This window comes from Oncorhynchus tshawytscha, linkage group LG26, assembly GCF_018296145.1.
Source record: "Oncorhynchus tshawytscha isolate Ot180627B linkage group LG26, Otsh_v2.0, whole genome shotgun sequence".
NCBI classification, from domain to species: Eukaryota; Metazoa; Chordata; class Actinopteri; order Salmoniformes; family Salmonidae; genus Oncorhynchus; species Oncorhynchus tshawytscha.
Genome location: NC_056454.1, coordinates 24,155,176 through 24,170,617, shown reverse-complemented (window position 1 = coordinate 24,170,617; position 15,442 = coordinate 24,155,176). Strand labels below are relative to the sequence as shown.

Here is a 15,442-nt window from a genome sequence, read left to right as displayed (position 1 = left end):
TTCCAACGGGGCTATACATTTGGGTGACTTTTTTCCTCACTTGAATAGCCTCGTTTCACTGCCAAAAATAAAATGAAACCATCTAGTGTTCAGCGAAATAACAACACACTGTCAAATACAGGTAGTCTAGTCAAATAATGAACATCCAATCACATTAACCGTTACTCTCTCGTGGGAAACCTTCACTCTTGCGCAGACATTTAGAAATGAAACATGACCATTTGAGAAATCAGCCACAGGAGATTTTGGAGCGAGAATAAAGACGACTTTCGAGTAGTAAGACATGTGTAAAAGCAACAGATACCATTGATAAGAAGGGGCTAGAAGCGTCTTATATGGTGAGCTACCGAGTGGCTAGGACAGGCAAGCCCCATACTATTGTGGAGGACTTAATTCTTCCTGCTGCCGTGGATATGGCTGGGACAATGCTGGGGGGCATGGCAATGAGTATCAGAGTATCCTGCCTTGGCATTTCTCGCTGTTAAGACCCTGATGCTCTTTGCAACCACGTACCTATGTGAGAGTGGATTCTCTGGCCTCACTAGCATGAATACTAAATACAGGCACAGTCTGTGTGTGGAAAATGATTTAAGACTGAGACTCTCTCCAATACAACCCAATATTGCAGAGTTATGTGCATCTTTTCAAGCACACCCTTCTCATTAACATGTGGTGAGTTATTCATAATTTTTGATGAACAAATACATTTTTTTATGTAAGATGGCTAAATAAATAGCAAAATGATTGATTTATGGTTATATTATTATTTGTGCCCTGGTCCTATAAGAGCTCCATAACTCCAGCCCTTAAAACTGCATTGTTGGATAAGGGCTTGTAAGTAAGCATTTCACTGTATTGTTGTATTCGGTGCATGTGACAAATAAAATTGGATTGAAGTGGAATTAACAAGTGATCAATAAGGGATCATAGTTTTCACCTGGATTCACCTTGTTAGTCTATGTGATGGAAAGAGCAGGTGTTCCTCATGTTTTGTACACTCAGTGTATAGTCCTGCACAAAGCTACTAGACTACTTTTGCCTTCTTGCAATGCAGTACTTCAACTACTAGGAACTGTTCCTACGCATGGTCTAGACTCTAGAGTTTGCTGGAGGATAAGCACAATCTCATGTCAAGTTCAGTTTTCATAAATGCCAACTGTTGCGTGAAAACTGGCATGCGCATGTTTTGGGGCATATTTTGTGACTACGCAACGTTAATAAATGAGTTCCCTGGTGCATCTGAGCCGGCCCAAAAGACTGAAAATCTGCTTCTAGCTTCAGGCCATCAGTTGTAGTAAGAGACAAAGAAAGTCACTCACACAAAACACCAACGTGGTCTCAGAGCATTTAATATTATTCTGTACGTAAATCTGATGGATTAATATGTACAATACAAATGTATCATCTATTTTGTATGATCTTTTTTGAATTACAATTTGTATGATATGCTACGAATTACAATTGGTGGTGACTAACACTAACTTTAACTAGCTTTAGGGTACTAAGGTTAGGTTAAAGGGTTATGGTTATGGTTAGGCGAAGGGTTAACTAAAAGGGTTAGGGGAAGGGTTAGCTAAAAGGGTTAAGGTTAGGGGAAGGGTTAGCTAACATGCTAAGTAGTTGCATATTAAATTATACTTGTCACATGCGCCGAATACAACAGGTGTAGACCTTACAGTGAAATGCTTACTTACAAGCTCTTAACCAAGCATAGTAGCTAAAAAGTGGTAATTAGCAGCAAAGGTGCTGCTTGTCCATGATGAGATTTTAACCTTTCATTTGCTAAACACTCAAATTATACGCCTGCCCATCTATCCATCCTGATCAACCCCCCCTCCTTTTGTTTTTGCCTTAAGTAACCTTCTATCTTATGTAATTATACCAAACGTAGCATATTGTATCAAACTAATTTGACTGTCCTGGATATACGTTTTAGTATGTTGTCTAGTGTATGTGACCAGTCTGCAAAACACACACACACTTTATACACAGAGACTCCTGTACTCACAAATACACTTACACACGTCCCATGTACAGTCCATTCGGAAAGTATTCAGACCCCTTTACTTTTCCACATTTTGTTACGTTACAGCCTTATTCTAAAATTGATGAAATCATTTTTTCCCCTCCTTAATCTTCGCACAATACTCCATAATGCCAAAGCAAAAGCAGGTTATTCTAAATTTTTGAAAATGTATAAAAATGTGAAAAAAAACTAAATGTAAAAATTATATTAGTATTCAGGCCATTTACTCAGTACTTCGTTGGCAGCGATTAGAGCCTCAAGTCTTCTTCGGTGTGACGCAGCTATATTTGGGGAGTTCCTCCCATTCTCTGCAGCTCCTCTCAAGCTCTGTCAGGTTGGATGGGGAGTGTCGCTGCACAGCTATTTATAGGTCTCTCCAGAGATGTTTGATCGGGTTCAAGTCCGGGCTCTGGCTGGGCCACTCAAGGACATTCAGAGACTTGTCCCAAAGCCACTCCTGAGTTGGTTTGTTTGGTTTCATCAGACCAGAGAATCTTGTTTCTCATGGTCTGAAAGTCCTTTAAGTGCCTTTTGGAAAACTCCAAGCAGATGTCATGTGCCTTTTACTGAGGAGTGACTTCTGTCTGGCCACTCTACCATAAAGGCCTGATTGGTGGAGTGCTGCAGACATGGTTATCCTTCTAGAAGGTTCTCCCATCTCCACAGAGGAACTCTGGAGCTCTGTCAGAGTTACTATCGGGTTCTTGGTCACCTCCCGGACCAAGGCCCTTCTCCCCCGATTGCTCAGTTTGGCCGGGCGGAAAGGTCTTGGTGGAAAAGCCTTGGTGGTTCCAAACTGTTTCCATTTAAGAATGATGAAGGCCACTGTGTTCTTGGGGACCTTCAATTAATTCTGCAGACATTTTTTTTGTACCCTTCCCCAGATCAGTGCCTTGACACAATCCTGTCTCTGGGCTCTACGGACAATTTCTTCGACCTCGTGGCTTGGTTTTTGCTCTGACATGCGCTGTCCACTGTGGGACCTTATATAGACAGGTGTGTGCCTTTCTAATCATGTCCAATCAATTGAATTTACCCCAGCTGGACAACAGTCCAATTGTATAAACAGCTGAGCTCAATTTCGAGTCTCATAGCAAAGGGTCTGAATAGTTATGTAAATAAAGTTCAGAAAAAACGTTTTTTGCTTTGTCAATATGGTGATTTAAAAAAAAAGAGAATCCATTTTAGAATAAGACTAATGCAACAAAATGTGGAAAAAGTCAAGGGGTCTGAATACTTTACGAATGCACTGTAGAGACAAACACTGGACCGTTTTTTTTATACTGTTAATACTGTTTTTTATACTGTTTTCACACAGTGTATTTATACTGCATTATTCACAGAGCTCATTCTACTAAATCTTACTACTGTATTGCATTTTGTTACACTGTTTATTTATGCACTGGTTGCTCAACATAGCTCGCTGTATATATATATACTGCTGTACATAAAAATACACAAAATTATATATTTTTCGTGTATGTACGCATGGATGATAGTGTTATTGGGTTATTCATTGGATTCGTTCTGACATTAGTAATTTGTTGTTTTAAATTTTTTATTATTATTTGTGTACTTGTTTGACATTTTTGCTGCACTGATAGTAACACAAGCTTTAACATCTGCTAAACTGAGTACCCGACCAATATATTTTGATGTGATACAATTGTCAGATGCTGGACAATTCAACTTCAGGCACACTTTTCAAGTTAATGTGATTCCCCGAAAGTCATTCAATAATGTTTTATTGAACTAACCATAGAGCTGCACACAAATGTGTATTTATGTTACAATGAGCAGTAATCTATTATGTATCTTGGTCTTGAATTACAAACTGTTATACACTTTATTATCTAGCAAATAAAACCGATTACGTCTAAGGACGCAAAACAATTCATTCAAAATTGGGCCTAATAAATTATCAGCACATATCCGCCAACAATCGGGGTATTCGAAATATATAGAATAAAAGTTAGTGGGTCTAGTTCGCTTTGAAATACAGTAGATGCTAAATTATAAAACCATTAATCCGATGAAGAAGCAAAGCTAAAGTAACCTAAAGGTAAATGCTAACAAATCTATTTCAGATCACAACAGATCACAAAATCACTACTTGGACCACCAGCAACAGACTAATTACATACAAGTACTTTTAGACAGCAAGATCAGGGCAGAGCTATCAGAAATGTTGCAATCGATATTTCAACAGTGCAGGGATCATCATAGCCGGAGTGCATTGGCTGAACCGCGCCCCGCCCTCTTAATAACCGTGTCTCCATTGTCCGGTATGAATGAGTCATACACATCAGTGGGAGTGGTAGTGACTCCAGTGCCAGCATTTTGTGCTGACAGGTTAGCTAACGTTACCACTTTGGCTCCCGGTAACGCATCATATCGACTAGGATTTAATGACGCTTAGGACAAAGTGGCGAAAAGGCGATTAATTTAGTTTTACTACATTATATCACCATCCGACTGTCTACCGTGTTGCATGATAGGAATAATCTATACATTGACTTTTTAATATCAAAATGCCTGTCAAAATGTTGAATTCACGTGCAAGCATACACAGCCAAACGAATTATTCATAACTATTTCTGGTGTTCAGTAGCCTTCCAGGCATTGATGCAGAGTCGTTTCCTTGTGCTTGTGTACTGCATTGACCACAGGGTGGCATATGACTCCCAGATCTGACTCCCTACCACTTCTTCTACAACTAGACAGAGTAGGTTAGGCCAGGGGTTCCCAAAGAAGGGTCCGATGTACTGCAGGGGGTCCGCAGCCTTCTTTTTTTTTTTTTTTTACAACTGAATGTTTATGAATATTGCTACGTAGCAACAACAGATTAAAGGAATTTTGGACAAGGGATCCATGGAATAATATTTACATGGTGCAATAAAATGTATGTTCTTAACCTTTTTATGTCCACAATGTATGTTCTTAACCTTTTTAGCTGCGCAAGATGGGCCTTGGGGGGGATATAACTACATTCTTATTTTATTCCCCGAAAATTTTGTTTGAATTTAAAAGCATGGTAATTTAAGCCTGAAAAATGCTAAATGGTATCTCTGCCCTAAGGCAAAATGCTTAGAATTGCAGAACATTTGCTTTAAAATGTTATTTCTGACGCCAATAGGGGGTCCTTTAAAATGTTATTTCTGACGCCAATAGGGGGTCCTTTGAAATGTTATTTCTGACGCCAATAGGGGGTCATTTAAAATGTTATTTCTGACGCCAATAGGGGGTCCTTTAAAATGTTATTTCCCAGGGCCTGACACTTGATTAGTCCGACCATGCACTGCATAAGTCATAGTAAAACTGCTTGTATGCAACAAAAAAATTAAACGTTGAACACCGTTCTATCGTAATGAACGCAACCCTGACTGCTAATACTGCCCTTGGAAACGCACGCCAAGTGGGTGTAATGGAGCTGTGTTATTTCTCGGGTTATTTGCTCCACAGATCAGATCTACGAACAGATAACACTTGTCAAAGCGAATGATACCTACTATTCCGGAGAAAGAATATCTGACCCTGTATCAGTGGTTAATGGGGCAATTTTGGCGGCTGCGCTGTGAATGTCCTCCAGCGGAGAGTCATGGTAGCGCAAGGTTTGCAGAAACCTCCTTTTCAGTTTACTGTGGTATGGCATTGGGCATAATGGAGACCAAACCAGTGATAACCTTTCTCAAAACCCTCCTCATCGTTTACTCCTTCGTATTTTGGGTAAGTTAACGTTAACCTAGGTTTATCCAGAGATAGTTGTCGTTGTAGATGCAGACATGTGCGGTCTACCCGTATAGAAAATAAATGCATGCCCTCTATGACGAACGGGGTAGCCTACCTTTTATTTTTCTATATGGATGATTCATTCGAGGGTGGACGTTCGTCTTTATAGGACGTTTTGCTACCGTACATGTCATGCTATGAATGTGTTTCAGCTGTGCCTTTTGTGACGATGACTTATCGGGTAATGTTTACAACCACACGCTTGGCGAAATGCGACATCCTCAGCTGTCCAACCCAGCTGTAGGCTTATTGCGCACATTGTCACCGACTCCAGCTCGCGAAATGTTGCTCTCTATTTCGAAGTTGTCAGTATGACCGCAATACATATGCCTGGCATATGCGTCGAATATAGAGCGCAGCAGCTTCTCTGTGGTGACAGAGATAGGCAGAGGTTATCAGTCGAGGCTATTGATGCAGGCAAATCAGCAGCCACTCATGTAACGGTTTCTGTCTGGTCCATCATTTGGTGCGTAGCTAACATGGAAGTCACCCCGCTAAGGCTACAGTATGCATATGCTCTCGTCATTGGTCATTATACCAGCATACAATGTTTTGTCATTGATTTAGACTAACCATACTGGATATGTGGCACTATATAGCCCCGACATGGATGTGCACCTGACTTTGTAAACATAGCCTACAGCCCATTCGAAATGATTTGTCTGCATCCTGTTAAGTTGTTTGTTTTGATCATAGCCCCTCTATTAATTTAATAGGATCTCTATGTCATAAACCTTCAAAGATCCAGAATGATGTGATAATGGCAGCCATTTTGGTCAGGGATAAATCCAAACCAGTCTAATTGGAAAGAATGGCCGTATAGGCATAGGTCAGGGGTATTCAACTCTTACCCATTGAGGTCCAGAGCATGCTGGTTTTCTACCTGATAATTAATTGTGCCCACCTAGTGTCCCAGGTCTAAATCCTTCCCTGATTAGAGGGGAATAAAACCATGCAGTGGAACTGGCATTGAGGTCCAGAGTTGAGGTAATGACTTTCTTGCTTTTACTTATGCTGGAAAATTAAAGTAATTCATGTGAAATAAAAAAAATGGTGTGATAGAAATACTGTCACTGCAAAATATTGTCATATAATAATAAATACAGTTTATACTGGGTTTATAAAACAGAAAATATGTATAAATAGCCTTTAAAATATATGTAAACTAAATAGACCATAAATGTCTACATTTGTTGTTTTCTTCCAAAGCTGGTGTAACCGATGTGAAATGGCTAGCTAGTTAGCGGTGGTCCGCGCTAATAGCGTTTCAATCGATGACGTCACTCGCTCTGAGGCCTTGATGTAGTTGTTCACCTTGCTGTGCAAGGGCCGCAGCTTTTGTGGCGCAATGGGTAACGATGCTTCGAGGGTCATACAATAGCATGTATTTCTTGAGCCAACTCCTGTGTCTATTAGGCTACATGAGAAACAGTAGCCTACAGATGGGCATCAAGTTGGATGGGTAACTGGGTAACACATAAACAATCCCTCTACAGTCAAACCAAAAGTAAACAAACTCAGTGTGTATTTGCAACTCTTATCCTGAGAGATATCTTTGTTAGACAAGGATAGAGTGATGCTCCTTCTACACCTTGGAATGGGCTGAAATGGGTTGAGGTCAAAGGGGTGGGTGTCTACACCTTGGAATGGGCTGAGGTCAAAGGGCTGGGTGTCTACACCTTGGAATGGGCTGAGGTCAAAGGGGTGGGTGTCCGGAATGGGTTGAGGTCAAAGGGCTGGGTGTCTACACCTTGGAATGGGCTGAGGTCAAAGGTGGGTGTCCACTTTGGAATGGGCTGAGGTCAGAGGGCTGGGTGTCTACACCTTGGAATGGGCTGAGGTCAGGGGGTCCACCTTGGAATGGGCTGAGGTCAGAGGGGTGGGTGTCTACACCATGGAATGGGCTGAGGTCAGAGGGGTGGGTGTCTACACCATGGAATGGGCTGAGGTCAGAGGGGTGGGTGTCTACACCTTGGAATGGGCTGTGGTCCGAGGGGTGGGTGTCTACACCATGGAATGGGCTGAGGTCAGAGGGGTGGGTGTCTACACCTTGGAATGGGCTGTGGTCCGGAATGGGCTGTGGTGGGGGGTGTGTCTACACCATGGAATGGGCTGAGGTCAGAGGGGTGGGGGTGTCTACACCTTGGAATGGGGGGTGGGTGTCTGAGGTCAGAGGGGTGGGTGTCTACACCTTGGAATGGGCTGAGGTCAGAGGGGTGGGTGTCTACACCTTGGAATGGGCTGTGGTCCGAGGGGTGGGTGTCTACACCTTGGAATGGGCTGTGGTCCGAGGGGTGGGTGTTGGTGGTGGTTTGAAATTCTTCAGATAGTTTGGTGCCTGAGTTTCACTGTCGTCAGCTTGTCATGACAACTAATGTCTTCCGGCGAGTGCTTCAGAAACTAGTTCACACGTTGTGGTCTCCAGTAGTGCAGTTGGCAGACTTGGGGTATGTGAGACACTGGCATGTTTTAATGTTAAAAATAGACCTCCCCCACTCCCGAGGAGACTGGTGGGAGGAGCTATATGAGGACAGGCTCACTGTAATGGCTGGAATGGAATAAATGGAACGTAGTCAAACAGGTGGTTTGATACCATTCCATTCCAGCCATTACAATGAGCCTGTCCTCCTATAGCTCCTCCCACCAACCTCCTCTGATTTCAATGTCTAGTTTTGATTTACATTTGGTTGAGTGTTCAACTAATGTGAATTATGCGTGAAATCAACAAAAAATGTCACCATGTCATTGGAATTACATTAAAAGTTGGGTGAAAAAAAGTGAAATTCCCTTAGGTTGATGAGTTTTTGCAAATCCAATCAGTTTTCACGTTGATTCAAGGCCATCACATTTGATTTTTTGTTGTTTATGAAATGCCATGGAAACAACGTCGATTCAACCAGTTTTAACCAAGTGGGACATATTTTCTCTTTTGGGGACTGGGGGGAAAGGGGTCATTCATGTTGTCATGGCTGCTGGGTTCTGAGTAATCTCCCCGATTGCATTGGACTTTATTAGTTAGAGTTGCCTCGTTACCTGTGATACATGGTCCAAAGTTTTCTTCATAACCCTAATGGTTCAGATTGTTAGAGTCATCCGATCCTAGATCTAGGACTAAGGGCAACCTCTACAATGGTCGATTGCATCACAACAACAACATCATCACTTCCTCCAGCCCTAGCCTGGGTTCTGTTTTCAACATGTGACATCAGCTGTATTGCATGCAGACAAACACACTGTCTAGTCTATCTTCTGGCCTGACTATCAATGTAATAGGGGCTCCCGAGTGGCGCAACAGTCTAAGGCACTGCGTCTCAGTTGTAGAAGGCGTCACTACAGACACCCTGGTTTGAATCTAGGCTGTATCGCAACCAGCTGTGATTGGGAGTACCATAGGGCGGCACCCAATTGGCCCAGCGTCGTCCAGGTTTGGCCGGTGTAGGCCGTCATTGTAAATAAGAATTTGTTCTTAACTGACTTGCCTAGTTAAATAAAAAACATAGATGCAAGGATTTTTATAATACAAAGACAAGATAGATAGATTGATAGACATTGATCAATCAGTAGAGGGATAAGTATACTGGTACAACGACAAAGAAAACATAACAAAATGGCAATAACACACTCCTTAACACGCAGAACTCACCTCTCAGGGCCATTGGACAAGGGCATACACCTCACCGCAGAACAGCTGGCATGAATATGTGACTATTAGTGTGGGAAATTGGTTTGTGCACTTATCTTATGTGTGTGCACCCACTTATAACTTGTGATTAAGATATCATTTCTCACAAAGTCCCAAAAGATTCTGAAAAAAACCCCACATTTTCTTGAATCCCTTGGTAAACGGTATTTACATGATAGTTAGCCTACCTGATAACTACTTTTTGTTTTATGTTTATAGAAATCTGCAAGCGATTCTTGTTAAATAAGATGAATATCAGCGATAATAGAACAGTAGAATAAACCATTATCAAGGCAGTATTCTTATAATGATGGCAGATAGTCCAGTCTATCCTGAATGGTCATTAAGTACAAGCTCACACAGGCCACGAGGTGGAGCATAAGTGATTCTCTGCTAAGTTTGCTACGCACATTGAAACCGCAAGACTTCCAACAGTGATAAATGTAGGAGCATTGCCATTATACTGTGTACATTATGTAGTACCAGCTATACAGTACAGAGGGGGATCTGAGCTTGAATCATTAATACCGTGTTTGTGTTTCCACTCATTACTAGAATGAGCCCTTTGGTCTGTGTTGGGGTCATTACTTATGAAGGGTTGAGAAATAAACATATTCAGAGATAATAGGGACATTTTATTGATTTAGGTCTGTGGTGGTGCTTTGATAAAAAGTAAAGTTTTATCATTTTGTGGTTTTTAAGGGATTGTAGTGCCTCAGTCTTTTCATTTGTGAAGAACAGTCCAGGTTTCGAGGGCAGTTAGTACATTTAGACTTATGGAGAGGGAGGGGGTTTGCCACCTGCTGTTCATACAAGGTTAGAAAACAAAGAGAGGTGGAGAGGGAGCTTTTTTGTATGTTTTGGCTGAGTTCTGCTTGGATACTGCAGCACCTCAGAGATGGATGTCTGTTACCATGGATACAGTTTAACTCTGGCCCTGCCAGCCAAACAGTCCCTGTCCTTGACACCTCTCCTAGTGTTCTTCCATCACAAACGGGTGCACATGTTTGTCCCAGCCCAGCACTAACAAACCTGATGCAACTAATCAAGGCCTTGATAACTAGTCCTATGATGTGCAGACGTTTGCTACAGTCGAGCACTGCACCTCATTCAGGTAATGATAATACATTTAGACCACAATTGGGCCTGACACCTGCCAGTAAAACTATATGTCACATTGTTTGTGTGCCTGTGTGGTTCTGCTTATGTGGATGTGTGTGCAGGCCTGCTATGTGGCAGTATGACAGCCGGCAGGAGAGAGGGACCTCGTGGTGGGGGGTAGGGGGCTGATGATGAGTTGGCAACAGGCTTTGCTAGTTCGGTGGCATTAACAGATCGGCACCCCTTCTGTACCCCGTCCCAAAAAGCAGCTGCCCCCCAGCTGGGACACGGGCATTTAGCTGGCCCACACAACACACTCCTTTATGAGTGGCCTTCATTAGAAATGCTAAGAGCAGTGCCACAGGAGGAAGCGGCTCGCTCTGGATCAAAGGGTCCTTTTGATTCGCTCCCTCTTTGTGTGTGTGTGCGCGTGTGTGTATGTGTGTTCCACAGAAAAACCTCCCCCCATTCCTTCCCTCTCTCTGTCTCTCTCTCTTTCTCTGCACTCCCCTCTCTGTTATGACACCTAGAAACAACTGCTATTTGCTCCTTGGTCAGAGAGGACAAGCTGAAAGGTTGATCTAGTTATCTCTTATGTAAGGGATAAATAACAAGGGGCTATGCGTTCTGTGTAAAATAATGAACGACGTGTGGAAGGTGTGTTCCACAACGCATTAGCGGAGTGAAACACACCTTCCACAGAGTTGTATTATTTTCCAGAGAACGCATAGAGCCCCGAGTTGATTATCCCTTTTATACCATGGCTATAATTTAACACATTTGCAACTAGAAATGTGTTCATTTGCCAGCAGGAATGAAGTTTACTAGATAGCTACAGTAGTTGCCGTGGTAACTAAACAGACTTACTAGTTTAGCTAACCGAACCATGAGTCCTAGCTTGCTATTATGAAAATCGAATTCAACAATACCCATACTGTTTTCAATTTGACTTTTGCTTTCAAAAGCAGCTCAAACAAAACATGTTAAAAAAAAGAACCATAGCCATTGGATTCTACCGTGTTGTAGGGAAATAATGCACGCTTTAGAATGCCCTTCAAACCAATCAGAAAGGAGTATTCCATGGTATAATTAAGCAGTAAGACCTGAAGGCTTGTGGTATATGGCCAATATATAAGGACTGTTCTTAGGCACGATGCAACGCGCCTTTAGCCGTGGTATATTGGCCATATACCACAAACCCCAGAGGTGCCTTATTGCTATTATAAACTGGTTAACAACGTAATTAGAGCAGTAAAAATAAATGTTTTGTCATACACATGGTCTGATATACCACCGCTGTCAGCCAATCAGCATTCAGGACTCAAACCAGCCAGTTTATAACTACATTTAAACCTGCTATCAATTACACTCAAAAAAGATTATCTTAGATCTGTGTCCAGGGGAAACTTCATTGTCCCATACTGTGGAGAGGCAGAGGGTGGGTGGCTATGCATTGTTGAGCCATGGGGGGTGTTCTCTAGTCTTTGGTCTAAGCACCATCAGTAGCACCATCAGTAGCACCATCAGTAGCAGCACTGCACTCTGCTGGCTGAATAGTGTACCTCTGGATGTCAACATCTGTCTGGCATCTTCTCCCCTCTCCTCTGTCTCCTCCATCTGCTCTCTCACCTCTTTCCACCCATCGTCATCACCCTTCGCTCATATATTTCCCCTTTACTACCTACCCTCTCTCTGTCCTCTCCCCTTTCACTCATCTCCTTTCCTGCTCTGTTTCTCTCTTTCTTTCTGTTCTTCAGATCACCGGAGCGATCCTCTTGGCAGTGGGAGTATGGGGGAAGTTTATGCTGGGCCCTTATATCTCTCTGATAGCTGAGAACACCACCAATGCTCCATACGTCCTCATCGGCACTGGGACTGTCATCATCGTCTTCGGCCTGTTCGGATGCTTCGCCACCTGCAGGGGGAGCCCATGGATGCTCAAACTGGTGAGGGGAGAGGGAGGAGAGGAGCATGCAGACAGACACACACACTGGAGCTGGGAATCTGCAGCTGGGGTTGTGAAGCATTGTTTTGATACTGATTAACCCAGAGCAGTTGGAGAAACACAATGATAATTATCTACACTACCATTCAAAAGTTAAGGGTCACTTAGATATGTCCTTGTTTTTGAAAGAAAATCACATTTTCTGTCCATTAAAATAACATCAATTTGTTCAGAAATACAGTGTAGACATTATTAATGTTGTAAATTACTATTTTAGCTGGAAACGGCAGATTTTTTAATGGAATATCTACATATGCGTACAGAGGCCCATTATCAGCAACCATCCTGTGTTCTAATGGCATGTTGTGTTAGCTAATCCAAGTTTATCATTTTAAAAAGCTAATTGATCAATAGAAAACCCTTTTGCAATTGTTAGCACAGCTGAAAACTGTTGTTCTGATTAAAGAAGCAATAAAACTGGCCTTCTTTAGACTAGTTGAGTATCTGGAGTCCTCAACTGGCAGCTTCATTAACTAGTACCTGCAAAACACCAGTCTCAACGTCAACAGTGAAGAGGTGACTCCGGGATGCTGGCCTTCTAAGCAGAGTTCCTCTGTCCAGTGTCTGTGTTCTTTTGTCTTAATCTTTTCTTTTTATTGGCCAGTCTGAGAAATGGGTTTTTCTTTGCAAATCTGCCTAGAAGGCCAGCATCTGGGGCCTCCCACTCCTCTTTCTATTCTGGTTAGGGCTAGTTTGCGCTGTTCTGTGAAGAGAGTAGTGCACAGCGTTGTACGAGATCTTCAGTTTCTTGGCAATTACTCGCATGGAATAGCCTTCATTTCTCAGAACAAGAATAGACTGACGAGTTTTCGAAGAAAGTTCTTTGTTTTTGGCCATTTTGAGCCAGTAATCGAACCCACAAATGCTGATGCTCCAGATACTCAACTAGTCTAAAGAAGGCCAGTTGTATTGCTTCTTTAATCAGGACAACAGTTTTCAACTGAGCTAACATAATTGCAAAAGGGTTTTCTAATGATCAATTAGCCTTTTAAAATTATAAACTTGGATTAGCTAACACAATGCGCCATTGGAACACAGGAGTGATGGTTGTTGTTTCCAGCTACAATAGTAATTTACAACATTAACAATGTCTACACTGTATTTTAGATCAATTTGATGTTATTTTAATGGACAAAATGTTTTTGTGTGTGTGTGTGTGTGTGGATTCCCCACTCTACCCATCTCTCTCTACAGTATGCAATGTTCTTGTCCCTGGTGTTCCTAGCTGAGTTGGTGGCTGGGATCTCTGGCTTTGTTTTTCGTCATGAGGTCAGTTTCTCTATTTGTAATACATTACCCACAATTCATTTGGCCCCATCTCAGTCGCTTACCTGCCAATAGAAATACGTCACATCACGTGTGTATGTGTGTGTGTGTGTCCACAGATAAAGGGAACCTTCCTGAGGACGTATACTGATGCGGTGTTGAACTATGATGCTGAGGATGAGAAGAGCCTGGTTGTGGACAACGTCCAAAGCAGCGTGAGTCACAACAACAACAAAACTACTATTCTAACAACAACACACAATTCAATCACATCTCTGTCTGTGTCTCTCTCCAGCTGCGTTGCTGTGGGGTGTACAACTACACCAGCTGGTTGGGCAGTGTGTACTACCCTGCTAACGGCTTTCCCCTGAGCTGCTGCTCCAACTCCTCTGACTGCAGCCCACAGGACCTCCGCAACACCACCATAAACCACACCAAAATCAACCAGCAGGTGTGAGTGTGTCTGTGTGTGTGTCTGTGTGTCTGTAACCCATCCACTGTGTTACACACTAACCCGTCCCCTGTGTTTCAGGGCTGTTATGAACTGGTCACCTCCTTCCTCGAGATCAACATGGCCATCATTGCAGGAGTGACTTTTGGCATCGCTTTCTCACAGGTGAGATAGAGAGAATGCACTTGTGTGTTGTTATGAGTGCTGTTTTTAAGGTCTACTATAATCTAAAGCAGTGTTTCCCAACTCCAACCCTCAAGTACCCCAACAGTACACATTTTATTGTAGCCCCGAACAATACAAATGTGTACTGCTGGGGGTATGTTGAAAAACACTGATCTAAAGTTCTCTCTCTCTCCTTCTCAGTTGATTGGCATGTTGCTGGCATGTTGTCTGTCCAAGATCATTACAGCTAATCAGTATGAGATGGTGTAGCTGGGAGAGCAGGTTAGTGACTATTCTCTCACTTACACACACACACTATACACACACACTATAAACACATCTAAGAGCCTATGTGGTTTTTTTTTTTAGGGAGATGAAGAGGAGAGGGTGAACAGCATCTTGGTAGACTGGGACAGAAGATCCCCACAACACTAGCACATTGCATCACTAACCCCCCTCTCTCGCTTTCTCCCCCCCCCTCCCTCCCTCTCTCGCCCTCTCTCTCTCACGTTCTCTCCCCTCCCCCCCTCTCTCTCTCACGTTCTCTCCCCTCCCCCCTCTCTCTCTCACGTTCTCTCCCCTCCCCCCCTCTCTCTCTCACGTTCTCTCCCCTCCCCCTCTCTCTCTCACGTTCTCCCCCTCCCCCTCTCTCTCTCACGTTCTCTCCCCTCCCCCTCTCTCTCTCACGTTCTCTCCCCTCCCCCTCTCTCTCTCACGTTCTCTCCCCTCCCCCTCTCTCTCTCACTTTCTCTCCCCCTCCCCCTCTTCCCCCCCCTCTCTCTCACGTTCTCTCCCCCCCCCCTCTCTCTCCCCCCTCTCTCACTTCTCTCCCCCCCCCTCTCCCTCTCTCTCTCTCTTCTCACTTTCTCTCCCCCTCTCTCTTTCTCACGTTCTCTCCCCTCTCCCCCCTCTCTCTCGTCTCTCTCACTTTCTCTCCCCTCTCCCCCTCTCTCTCTC

The 15,442-nt window shown here is 43.2% G+C and overlaps 1 protein-coding gene across 1 annotated transcript; it reads left to right on the top strand.

Moving 5' to 3' along the window:
• The first annotated feature begins 5,596 nt into the window (after positions 1 to 5,596).
• Positions 5,597 to 15,002, top strand: LOC112225400 (tetraspanin-7). Its single transcript, XM_024389346.2, has 8 exons — positions 5,597 to 5,752; positions 12,356 to 12,544; positions 13,798 to 13,872; positions 13,989 to 14,084; positions 14,165 to 14,320; positions 14,402 to 14,485; positions 14,687 to 14,767; positions 14,855 to 15,002. Exons 1-7 carry the CDS (start codon positions 5,672 to 5,674, stop codon positions 14,753 to 14,755), a joined length of 750 nt encoding a protein of 249 aa, XP_024245114.1. The 5' UTR covers positions 5,597 to 5,671; the 3' UTR covers positions 14,756 to 14,767; positions 14,855 to 15,002.
• Positions 15,003 to 15,442: the final 440 nt, after the last annotated feature.

Bases quoted from the DNA above. Each gene is read 5' to 3' on its own strand.
- LOC112225400 (XM_024389346.2), top strand. From the start codon at position 5,672: ATGGCATTGGGCATAATGGAGACCAAACCAGTGATAACCTTTCTCAAA. The intron at 13,873-13,988 runs GTCAGTTTCTCT...GTGTGTCCACAG, and splicing joins GCTTTGTTTTTCGTCATGAG to ATAAAGGGAACCTTCCTGAG. The intron at 14,085-14,164 runs GTGAGTCACAAC...GTCTCTCTCCAG, and splicing joins TGGACAACGTCCAAAGCAGC to CTGCGTTGCTGTGGGGTGTA.